The sequence below is a fragment of the Larus michahellis genome, chromosome 21, assembly GCF_964199755.1.
Source record: "Larus michahellis chromosome 21, bLarMic1.1, whole genome shotgun sequence".
Lineage (NCBI taxonomy): Eukaryota > Metazoa > Chordata > Aves > Charadriiformes > Laridae > Larus > Larus michahellis.
Genome location: NC_133916.1, coordinates 4573502 through 4585795, shown reverse-complemented (window position 1 = coordinate 4585795; position 12294 = coordinate 4573502). Strand labels below are relative to the sequence as shown.

At 58.4% G+C, this 12294-nt stretch overlaps 1 protein-coding gene across 13 annotated transcripts in view; it reads right to left on the bottom strand.

Annotated features, from left to right (window-relative positions):
• ATP2B4 (ATPase plasma membrane Ca2+ transporting 4) overlaps positions 1-12294 on the bottom strand; it is a 49562-nt gene that overhangs the window by 5409 nt on the left and 31859 nt on the right. For 7 of the 13 annotated variants that reach the window (XM_074564591.1, XM_074564597.1, XM_074564593.1 and 4 more), the window contains 13 exons: positions 10886-11047; positions 10565-10779; positions 10238-10480; positions 9876-10117; positions 9332-9566; positions 8033-8212; positions 7672-7759; positions 7426-7532; positions 5621-5812; positions 5295-5508; positions 4621-4832; positions 4155-4262; positions 3621-3803 (listed from right to left, as the gene is read on the bottom strand). In XM_074564591.1, coding sequence (XP_074420692.1) covers positions 3621-3803; positions 4155-4262; positions 4621-4832; positions 5295-5508; positions 5621-5812; positions 7426-7532; positions 7672-7759; positions 8033-8212; positions 9332-9566; positions 9876-10117; positions 10238-10480; positions 10565-10779; positions 10886-11047 — 2381 coding nt within the window. Of the gene's footprint in view, positions 1-969; positions 1310-3620; positions 3804-4154; positions 4263-4620; positions 4833-5294; positions 5509-5620; positions 5813-7425; positions 7533-7671; positions 7760-8032; positions 8213-9331; positions 9567-9875; positions 10118-10237; positions 10481-10564; positions 10780-10885; positions 11048-12294 lie in introns of those variants that run through there. The other 6 variants (XM_074564598.1, XM_074564602.1, XM_074564599.1 and 3 more) reach the window with 3 other exon arrangements.

Here is a 12294-nt window from a genome sequence, read left to right as displayed (position 1 = left end):
ACAAGCCCGAATATGTAGCTCACAATGAACACGGAGAGGGGCACTGCACCAGAAAGGGCTTTTCTTTGGTCTGGAAGCCCCCAGCTAGATCCAGGATCCAGCTTTGCCACTGATGTTCGGCAGAGCCACGTTTTCCATCTCTGTTCGCGTGCAGCGAGTCGCGTGTCTCCGCATACACTGAGAACCAGCGTGCGCAGAACAAGCCGGGCATCGATGAGCCGCTGCAATGGGGCAGCGATGCTCTGTCAACACCAGGGGACCAGCGGAGCCCCGTGCTGTCCCCGCAGAGATGCGGGGCAGCAAAGGGCACGCTTCCGTGCACGGGGGCTCACTCAGCTCTGCCTCGCACGGCATGCAAGTTCACAGGCGGGACAGAGGAGGCTGCTTGCTTACAAGCCAGCTCCGAACCAGCAGGCTGCGAGCAGCTCCAATGTGTCACCACTGGCCAGTTGAGCCACGGTAACCTGCTGCTGTCACGCACCGTCCAGCCTCCCAAGCAAGGCAGGAGCAAAGACCCCTTCTCAGACGCGTGCGGGAGGCAGAAAGCACACAGGCAGCCCCTCACCGCGGCTCAGCCGACCCCCGTAGCACACTACCTGCTGTGGGAAGGTCCATGCGGCCAACTCTGCCTCCAAACAGCTTGGGTAAAGCAACACCTCTGCCCATCCCTGCCCTCCTTGGGGCATCCCGGGGCTGGGCAGAGCCACATTGGAAAGAAACGGCAGCTTTTGGGCGCAGCGTGCCCTTTTCACAGCAATGCTTTTTTAGTTGCTCATGAACACAGGGTTCTTTTAACAAGAACAGCCAATTTTTGCACCCTTCAGGAGGGGGGACTCATACATCAGTCCTGCAAAGGAGGAGAAGAGGTAAAAATGGAGGAAGCAACAAGGAATGGGGTGGGGGGAAAAGGACCAAGAAGTATTGTAAACTTGTCAAAGATGCAACAGCATAAAAACTTTTTTTTTTTTTATAAAAACACTCTCCCGCCCCATCCTTCACTTTGGAAATCAGTGTGCGAGTCAAGGGTTAGAGGGAGAGAGAACAGGCTGGGTTAGGTTGGTGCAGGTGCTCTCTGTGGTTATTAGAAGTCATGCATTGTAATAGACTATCACTCACTGCCCGCAGGAGGAGATGCAGCAGCAGCAGCAACAGCAGAAGTGGTGGGAGTGGAATTGACGGAGGAAAGAGCTACATGGGTTGGGCTAGAAACATTTTTTACATCGTGGTGCTGGCTCACGATGGAAGGCTGTCTCCTGAGGGCTCCCTGCAAAGAGGAGGCGCCGGTCTGGAATGTGTAAACTACGTCCATCTGCAAAGAACCAGAGAGTGAGATAGCGTCGCCCCGGCCAGAGATAGGGAGAGAGGGGTCAGGGATGGAGGGGAGCAGGGAGGTCGGGCAGACACACACGGACAGGAAGGAAGAAGGAGGACGGAGAGGTGGGGAGGAGGGAGGAGAGAACCCCCCCCACCCCCCTAAACCCGCACCGGGTTCAGCTGGTGTTTCTAGGAGCAGAGGAGAGGTCAGCTTCCAGCCTCTGCCCCGCTCTCGCAGGGGTGAGAGGGGCAGGGTTTATCCCACCACCAAGAAAGAGACCGCGGTGGGAGGGTGCGACAGAGGAAACACCTTGGGTTATCCCGACAATCTGCAGGAGGAGCGGAGAAAGAGAGAGGATGGGCAGAGATGCGAGCTGGCAGCTGGTGGTCCAGAAAACTGCTCTGGGAAAGGGTTTCTGGTGCCTCAGTCCCCATGGGATGTACGCTTGAGGGGCTGAATCCTGGGACACACCGTGGGCCCGCAGCTCCCACGGCAGCCGGCCATGCTGGGAGACATTTCACCCTCTCTCCCAAGCTCACAGCTCCATACAGGGCTCAGAAGCGGAGCTGGGAGCGGCGGGCAGGGATGCAGCAAGGAGCATCCTTGATTGCGGGCCACGGTTGTTCTGTGGATGCACACCAAGGCCAGAGGAACCAAGCAGCAGCTGGGTGCCACCGTGGCTTCCCAGACGTTTCACAGCCAGACTGTCCCCAGCCCTGTGCCGCTGGCAGAGCACACAGCCCTTGCCCACACAGCTCCTTGGGAAGGGGCACCTCCTCCAGACCCCCGTGCAGCTCTAGTTGTTCTAGGTATTTCACACACTGCTTCGCTCCTTCCCATTTGATCTCCCTCCACAGAGGGACCCTCTTTTCCCCCCAGCACCAGGCTGGCCCACGGGGAAGAGCCCCGTGCTCTCGCTTAAGACACACTGACTTGGGACAGAAGCCCCGAGACGCTGAGGACGGACCTGCCGGCCGCTCTGCTCAAGGCACAGGGCACCACCAACGGGAAAGGAGTTGCTAAAGATGCTCCAGGACGTGCCAGCATCCAGGAGCATTTTTCATGGTGCAAGAGCTTGTTTCAGCCCAGGTCCACCACGGCTTCATGGAGATACCTCCTGCAAGGAGGCTCCAGGCTCGTCTCTGGCGGCTGGTACTGCAGCCATTCGTACCTAACCAGACCTCCAACGCACCTGGACCGTTTCTGAAACGGCCCCAGTGCTCCCAGCACGTCTTTCACATGAATGAACCAGACCGAGCTGGCAGCTCAGCCCTCCGCAGCACCCTGGGCCCTCAGAAGAGCCCGGCCACCCCTCGCAATGGGATGAACCTCACCTTGAAACCATCAAGGCAACACCTCACAGAGGAGATGCAAAGTTAGCATGGCAAACACAGCTGCTGCGATTCCTCCGGTCCCCGTGTCTGGGCCATTTTGGTTATCTCCATTTGTCAGGGGGCCAGAGGAGGAGGAATAAAAGGTAACACAGCAGCCCTGCATGCCAGGGGCCACTGGGGACCTACAGCTTTCCTCCATAGGGCAGCTCTGCCCAGGCCTAGAGGAAAGATGGGGGCAGCGACCTCGCTGCAGGGAGCTCGCCCTGCCCTGCCCAGCCAGCAGGCTGGGGGAAAACACATCCTTTCAGGAAAAACTGAGTCAGGGAGAAACAGCTGATGTAAAAAACCATATTAACAGACAGATTCTCCTCCCCTTCTGTGCTGTGGGGCCGAGCTCCAGGCGAGGAGCCTGGAGAGCTGGCAGGGAGGGGTGGCAAGAGCCCTTGGCCAAAAGGCCATCAGGAAGGATGGAGAGCAGCAGATGAGCAAGACCAGAGAGGGTCTTGTGCAGGCAGACCACTCCTGGGCACATTCCCCACCGGGAACAGGGTCCCAGCGGTGACCAAGCACAGCTTCAATGTTGACCTGCTCGCTGTGCAGCTCGCTAAGAGCCCGGGTGGCTCCGTGACCCCCCCTACAGCTTCTGAGCCCCCTCCTCTGCCATGAGAGGTGCCCATCAGCAGCACGTCCAGCCCCTGTGGACCAGGCTGCCGGACACCAAGCTCTGCATCAGAACAGACTCAGTGCCTTCCCCCACCCCGAGCTGTCCCCAAAAGCCAGGCTGTCCTGGTTCCCCAACCAGGGCAGACCCAAGAAAGGCACAGGTGGTGGGAGAAGTCTCGCCCAGGAGGCAATGGCATCCTCCGAGCAGCAGCCGGCGCCTCTTTCCAGACAGAGCCCCTGGAGAGAAAAAGAGAGAAAGAGAGAGAGAGAGAAGGAAGAGCCCCATGGTACCCACTGCCCCACGGTACCTGCGTCTGTATCCTGTTGAGACCCCTGAACCACAGGATCTGCCCGCGCCGCAGCTCCATCTCAGCGTGGTCGATCTCATCCACATCTTCAGGCAGCTCCTCCTCTGGGATCTCCTCCTTGGTGATGCCGTGCCCAGCTTCCTTCAGGAACTTCAGGTGGCTGGTTGGGACAGTGCAGATCAGCTGGGGAGAGGCAGGGAGAGAGCAGCTCCTTAGCCTGCAGGCTATGGCAGCCCAGAGCCCGCGGGGGAGCCCATGGGGGAGCATTCCTGCAACGAGCTGCCAGGGATTCAGCTGAGAGATGCCGGGATACAGCCGAGATATGCCACCGCTGGATGTGTGCAAGCAGGGTGGGAAGGAGGAGTAGATTAGCAACCTCCTCTCCTCACGTGGTACTGGGATGGGGCATCACCCCCTTCCAAAGCTGCTTTGCATAAATACTGGGGAGAGCAAGGGCAGTGGGGCAGCGGGCAGGGAGAGGCAGGCTGCGAGCACGCCGTGGCAGGGAGGGATGTTTTTCAGACTGGCCCTTACCTGTCCCCAGAGGAGCTCTCCCACTCCGATAAAAATACACCAGAACCACTGGCTCAGGGTGAGCCCGGAGCAGCTGAACGGCTTCCCACCAAACTCCACAATGATGATCTACAGCACAGGAGAGAACAAGTCACACACCGGGGAGCTCCAAGGGCTGTGTGGCACGGCCATGGGATGAAACGGTCCCCATGGGCCACATCTTTTCTCCCTTCCATGGGATCATGAGGAACAAGGACCTCACATCTAGGCTAGAAACTTTACAGGACACCAGAGGCACGCTGGCTGGCCGGCCCTGGCATCTCCCAACACACTCTAGACCCCAATATTCAGGGTTTGTGTCACCAAGAAGCTGCTGGAGAAGAATAAGGGGACAGGACAGAGCTGCGGGCAGTGACTGCAGCAGACACAGGTCCTGCCTGCATCACGGTCCTCTCCCAGCCCCACCATCTTATTGCCAGAGCTTCACCTGAGCTGCAAATGTCCCCAGCACCACTGTGCAGAAGATGGGGTTGCGGTAGATGGCTTCAAAGACGTTCCTCTCCCCGTGGATCTTGCGCGCGTTGATCTCGTTGAACAACTGCATCATGACAAAGGTGTTGAAGACGATGGTGTAGTGCTCGGTGGGTGGGGAGTGGAGCGGGGCGTTTCGGCCACTGTCGATGTCAAAAAACTTCTCCCCTAAGCAGACAAGGGGTTTTGGGGAGGGGATGGGGAAGGGCAGGGAAGAGAGGAGAAGATGAGAACCTGCTTCTTACTTCTGCTCTGCGCTGGTGGAGGTGGAATTAGGATCCCAGGCTCTTGCTGAAGATCCCTTGATCCATCTCAAGTCCCCCACGCGAGCCCCACCGAACCATTAGTTCCTTAAAAATATTGAAAACCTGCTGCCCTGCCTAAAAATGTGTCTGGACCCAGCGAGGTCTTGAGCAGACCCACGTTCCCAGTGTAAACCCTCTCCTTTAACACCCCTCTGCTTCCCATCCATTATCAAATAAGCTCTGTCCTGGCCAACATGGGGTCACTGAGTGACAGCTGAGAACAAGGGTCCCCAACACAGGTGAGGAAAGGTGGCTCATGAGGCAGTGCTGGGACTCTGCCCCCTTTTCCTTCCCCCCTGTCATTTCTTGGGGCCTCACAGCTCACCTGCAAAAAGCAGCGTGAAAATGATAGTTAGCTGGTACACCGCGTGGCCCAGGATGTTCTTCATCATGGTGCGGGAGATGAGCGGCTTGTTGCGGCCGTACGGCTTGCGCAGCAGCAGCGACTCGGACGGGGGCTCCGTGGCCAGGGCCAAGGAGGCGAAGGTGTCCATGATGAGGTTCACCCACAGCATCTGCACAGCCTTCAGGGGAGAGTCCTGCAGAGAGAAAGGAGAGAACGTGTCACACCACCACCAAAACCACCCTCTCTTCACTCCCCATTCCGCAGGAGCCCCCGCTCTCCTCCTGCCGAGCCCAGCAGCCCTGTACCTGTGTGATGCAGGCACCCGTGAAGGCCACGATGACGGCCACGACGTTAACGGTCAGCTGGAACTGCAAGAACTTGGAGATGCTGTCGTAGACGTTGCGTCCCCACATCACCGCCTTGACGATGCTGGTGAAATTATCATCCGTTAGGATGATGTCCGAAGCCTCCTTTGCCACATCCGTGCCTGCGATGCCCTTGAGGACCAGGGAGAAAGCGATGGGGTGAGTCACAGAGCAAGCTCACCATCTGCCCGGCTCCGCTGCTTCCCAGAAACAGCCCCGAGAGAAAAATCCGCCAGAGCCAGCGGAGCCGGTGTCAGTCCTGTGTTTGATAGCGCGTCCTGTTGCGGCTGCACCAACGCACCCGAGAGAGTGGAGGCTCTAAAGCAGTGAAGCCTTCAAGGACAGACACTGGCTCGGCTCCGGAGTGGGGCTCTGAGTCAGCGCAGCTTTACAGCCCCCAGACAGGGGCCACAGCGCAGCAAAGCTGGAGAACAGCTTGTAAGGATGGCTTCCTCCTGTGCCAGGGACCACCGGCATCCCTGGCTGGGCATCCCTGCTGCAAGCAAGGGCTGGGACACCCCAACGAGGGAGAGCTTCGGCACCTTCCTGGTGCCTTCTGTCCCATCTGAGGGAGATGGCAGCCCCAGGGCTGCCTGTGGCCTCCTCAAAGTCACCCACAGCAGCTCAGAAGGGCTCAGTTTGCTCTGCAGGAGCTGGGCTCACTGCGTTTCTCACCGCCGGCACACAGAGGCGCTCGCTTTGCAGTAATTAAACGCACTGAAGCGATGCCCGTAACCAGCCCGTTCCCTGGTGCTTTCCCGGAGAAGCTCTTTTGATTTGCAAGACCCATCTCAGACAGAAACCTCCCGGCTGTTGCAGGGCATGAGCTCTGGAGGAAGCTGGACAAACCAGCTGAAGGTTCCCCACGTGCCATTTGATCCCTGCTCTCCGGAGACCCAAGGGCGGCGCGGCCCCGGTGCTGAGCCCCTAGCAAAGCCCAGTGCCTGGCCAGGGTCTGAGCCTGCACGTGGGGCAGGGAGTCCCGCTGTACGGTCCCCAAGAGAAGACAGAACTATCTTCGGCTCTTTATCCTAAAAGGCTGCAGAATTGCACTTGGATATTTAACACCTTCTTAAAAACCTCTACTCCCCCAAAATTTCTCGCTCAAAGCTCCCTACATTCGCTCATAAGGCTCCACCCAGCAGCTGGCTCCTGCTCACCTACCTAAACTTCAACAATTCACAGGATACCCATTAAAACTGACAGGTTTGTTTTCTTGCTTCTTTCAGACAGGGCAAAGAAAAGCAGCAAACCAGGAGATCAGAGTTTTTCCCTGTAAATAAACTCCCCAAGTCCGTGACAGCACCACGCTTAGAGCCTGGGCTGCCCATTACAAGCCTGGGTGAAGAACTGCAGGGATAAACCAAGTCTCGCTGAGTTACTGGTTTCCCACGGCTCTCCTGGACCCCACAGACCCCGGGGCCAGGCAGGTCCCTGCTCTGGGTGCTCCATGTCACCTTCAGCTCAACACAGTCCCTCCGGGTGGGACTTGGGAGCCCTAAGCCAGGCTCTCGGAGGATTGCTTCCCATCAGTCTTTTGCTAACAGTCCTACAAAGTTCATGAGAATCAAATCAAACCTCCAAAGAAGGTTTCTTTTTTTCTTTTTATGCCATCCTGTAGATTTGGAGAAGAGCTTTACCGGTCCAGAAATAATTTCAGTGTTGAGAATAACCGAACACGCCATTAGTTTCTCTCCCCAGAGTGCGACGGCCGCCGCTGGGGAAAACCCACCGCCCGTCCGTACCATGGCAAAGCCAACGTCGGCTTTCTTCAAAGCTGGGCCATCATTGGTCCCGTCCCCGGTCACGGCCACCACTTGCCTCTGGTCACCAATGGTGCTGTCGATAATTCCTGAAACGGAGACAAGCAGTTCAGAGAAAAGAAGCCCCAAGGGACGGCTCCCAGCACGGATTGTGCTGCAAAAGCACCCAGGCATAGCAGGATGAGACATTTTGAGAGGCAGCAGCCGGGGGCCCTGGCAGGCGCTCACCTTTCACGAGCGTGTGCTTATCTGTTGGGGAGGAACGGGCCAGCACACGCAGCTTGGGCCAGATCTTATCCAGCTGCTCCTGCTCTACCTGCAGGACAAGGAACATGTGAGAAAAGTAAGGGACGCCCCAGAAACCTTCTGCCCCACCGGAGAGCAAACCCCAGCTGGGACAGGGCAGCGCCTTCGCCTCCAGACACCCCTGCGGCTGCGCTGGCTGAGGTTCCCGGCAAGTGGAGGGACCAGCTGCGTTTATCCAAGGAGAGGAGGAACACCCAGTGGGATTCAGCGCCTCATGCTGCCGGGGCTGTCTGAGAGGCCACCCACACCCACTGCAGAGCAGGACCCGGGGGTGCTCTCCCACCTCTCCCTTCTCGTTGCGGATGAGCCGGTTGAACTCCTTCCCCTCCAGGCACAAGAAGTCCTCCCCTGGCAGCAGGATGCCACACTTGGTGGCGATGGCACGGGCGGTGTTGATGTTGTCCCCCGTCACCATGCGGACAGTGATCCCTGCACGCTGGCACTTCAGGATGGCATCTGGCACCTGGGGGACAAGGACAGAGTCGGGGGGGGCAGACACGCAGGGCAGCGTGATCGAGGGTTTGGCACTGTGTATCCCCAGAGGTTTGGCACTGGGTATCCCGGGAGCCAGGCAGCTCCTCTCCCACCCTCCCCAAGAGTCTGGAAAGCACCCCGGGCTCAGCTCATCGCTCATGGGAATGAGATGTTGAACTGAAAATTTCCCCCTCCAGAACCAGCTCGACCAGTTATCCCCGGGGTACGAGGGATGCCACCAGGGAGCGGAGAGGACGCCTGTCCCTGTTCGCTGCCAGCTGCTCCTGCCCCGCAGCCTCCTGCCCTCGCTGTGGCTCCAGCCAGACTCCTGTGCGTGTCCGGAGCAGCTCCTCTGGCACAGAGAGCGCGAGATCTTCCAGCCCCTGCCCCAAGGGGAAGGCAACCTCACTGCCTCCTCCCCGTCACGCCGCGGTGCCGGGCGCCATGGCACAGACAGCCCTATGATCCATCACAACGGGGGGCATTTCGTCCGCCCCCCCTGCACCGCTCCGGCAGCACGTTGCTGAGCTAATGGGTTTATCTATTACGGAGCAGTGGGGGAAGAGGATATTAGTGAGAAATTAGCAAATTGAATCAATGGCCTCCAGACCCGGTGCAGACGGGGCATCTGTAATGCAATTCCCAGACCCAGATACGCAAACATCTAATCAGGAAAGATGCAAGCAAGGCAGGAGCACAGGGGCAAGCTCCAAAATGTAATCAAGAGGCAGGTATCGGAGAGCTTATTGCATTAGCCCAGCTGCCTGCCAGGAACCAGCTAGATCAGCCCTGTCCCTCTCCAACACCCCTCTGCCACCCCTACATGGTGTCTCTGTGCACCTTCAACCGCATGTGGAACCAGTCGGGCTTGTGCACTAAGGCCTGGTAGCAGTTGGGGGGAAACTTTGGGTGGAAACAGGTCATTTTGTCCGGATATGGGAGAGAAATGCCATCAGCAGGGAACCGGTAGCGTGGGGCACTTCAGGGATGGATTCAGAGGAGCTGCTTGTGCTTTCATAAGGGGCTTGTTGTCCTGAGCAGCAGGGAAAGGGGCTCCTGGCCCAGGAATGGGGTGGAGGACAGCCAGGGCAGAGCTGGGACTCAGTACCTCTGGCCGCACAGGGTCCTCTATCCCGACCACAGCGATGCAGGTCAGGTCAGACAGGATCTCATTCTCGCTGTCCCAGTCTGGCTCAGCATCAGCAGGGAAGTCACGGAAGGCCAGGCAGATGGTCCGCAGCCCATGGCAGGCCATGGGCTCTATCACCTTCTTCACCATCTCATCCCGGTCCTTCACCTTGAACACCCGGGGGTCACCGTTCTTGTCCAGGATCCTGGTGCACCTAACGCAGGACCAGGACAGAGGGTGAGGGAGAGCAGTGGTGGCACGCGCTGCTGGCTCCCCATCACCCAGCTTTCCCATCTGCAAAATGGGGACATCCCCCTTCCCCACAGCTCCCTACAGCTTTACCAAAGCCACCCTAAGAGAGTTAAACACTTTGCATGGCAGCACCTCCCAATAGTCATCTCAATGCTCCACAGCAGCTGAGCCCCCTTCACCCCACAGCCCCCCAAAATAGCTCCGTGGTGCATCGAGAGCCTAAAGCCCACAGGACGGGGAGAGGACCGGGGTAACGAGGGAGGACGGTTACTTGCGGAGGATGATCTCGGAGGCTCCCTTGCTGTACATGCGGAAGCCGCCATTGCTGTTCTTCAGCACCGTGCTCATGGATTTGCGCACCGAGTTGAAGGTGTAGACCTTGTAGAGCTTCTCCTCTGGCACCTCGTTCCGCACAGCCTGGTAATCCTGCTTCAGGTCCAGCACGAAACCCAGCAGGGCGCACTCGGTCTTGTTCCCCACTTGCCGGGGTAGCCCCGCTTGCTTCTCAGGTGGCTGGAGGGGACGAAGGGAAAGGAAAAGCAATGCCAGACCTCAGCACGGCAGGATGGGAGCTGCAGGGATGGCCAGTGGTGGGAAGGCCATAGGACACAAGGTTGTGCTTCTCCAACTCACCAGGATCTTGGATGTGTAGGCGGAGTTGATGGCGACACCGTTGACTATGAGGTCCAGGATCTTGGGCAGGATGGCGTCGGGGTCGGGGATCTGGCGGTAGTGGGTGTCCCCCATGTAGGCCTGCACCACGGTCATGCGGTTCATGGTGAGTGTGCCCGTCTTGTCCGAGCAGATGGCGGTGGCATTGCCCATGGTCTCGCATGCATCCAAGTGTCTCACAAGGTTGTTGTCCTTCATCATTTTCTGCAACAGGCACCACAAGCCAGAAGGTTAGAGCCTGAATTTCCCCACCATGCCCCCAGCAACCCCGCTGCATCGTGGTCTCACCTTCACGGAGTAAGCCAGGGAGATGGTGACCGCCAGCGGGAGCCCTTCAGGCACAGCCACCACCAACACGGTGACACCGATGATGAAGAACTTGACGAAGTACTGGATGTAAATGGGGGTGCATTCTGCCAGCCAGGGACGCCCCTGCACCCCAAACGTGTCAATCACAAAGTACAGCACCAAGATGATGACCGTGATGGCCGACATGATCAGCCCTGGGGGAAGAAGAGGCAGAGCAGCAGGTGAGGGGACGCAGGGGAAGGGGACAGCCTTCTAGGAGAGCTCTGGGATGACGGCTCACGCTGGGCCACCACCACTCACCTGCCTTCCCGATCTGGACCGCCAGTCGCGTGAGCTTCCCTTGCAGCACAGACTTCTCCTTCTTGGGCACCTTTACCTTCTTCTTCTCCTTCTCCTCATTTTCCACCCCTTCCTGGCTCTTCAGGGGCTGGATCTCTAAGGCCACACCATCCTGAGTTTTAGCTACAGCCCAGGGCAAAATAAGACACCACGTGTGAATAGGAGAGAGACCACGAAAACCTGTAGGACACCACTGAGAAAGATGGTGGTGGGAGAGAGAGAAGACCCAGAACAAGAACCATTCCCGACGACACACGCATCCGAGCACACGGAAACCTCGTGTCCCGGGGCCCTGCCACCTCTCTACAGGGCAGTTTTCTGCCATCTACCCCAGTCCCACGGATAAAAGATCCTCAGAGCTGGCACTGGCGAAGTGACCCCTGCGCTGGTCACACCTCTAAGGCAGCGCTGCAAGAAACCCTCCGGCCAGGCTCTGGGGTGGAGGCAGGTCTCTCCGAGCCTCGCCCGAGGGCTGCTTTACACCCTGCAGCAGATGGTGAGCACTTAGGGCTGACCCCAAAGAAGCTCCGGTGTCCCCCCCCGCCCATCCCCTGAGGAGCATCCCTGCTCTGTGTCCCACTCCCGATGCTACCTCTGCAGTGCCCTGGGGGCAGCTCAGCAGGAATCGCTTGCCAGGGGAGCGACCGAGGGGGTGAGATGGAGGGGGACGGTTAGAAATTTGGATGAAGATTGAAGAGGAGGGAGCCGGCTCGTTAAACCCCAGCCCTGAGCCATCCATCACGCTTTTAGAACCCGAGACAGCCAGGCTTTCAGCTGCTATAATTGGTCTAGTCCAGCTGAAGGTCTGCACCAGGGAGACCCAGGTTGGCTGGACAATGGGGAGAGGGATGGGGAGAGGGATGGACTTGTCCCCTCCTGGCTGCCACCGCTCAATGGCTTCAGACACCCCGGAGCTCGTGGCTGCTCCACATCGGACACCTCCACGATTACGACAGACCCGACACGGACAAAACAAGCACCCGGACACAGTCTGACGGGAAGGAGGGAAACTCAAACTGCTGAGAAGAGAGAGAAAGAAAGAGAGAGGTGGAGAGAGAGGTGCAGAAATGGGCTTCTTCCACAGCCTGCAAAGAACAGTGTGAGAAACACTGGCGAGGAGACGCTCACGGAGTCGAGGCCATGGGAGGAGGGGGTGCAACCATCGCGTTGGCCAGGCCCCATGGGACATTTCATCCCGGGAATGGCATGAGGGGACCCATGTCTCTCTCTGAGCTGTGCCCAAACACAAGCCCCGCAGAGGGACGGCTTCTGGGGAGGGGCACAAGGGCTTCAGAGCCACCAGGTCACAGCTGCAGCTCACGTCAACATGGATAAAGTTGGCTCTGAGAAAGGGATGCTCTGTCAATGGT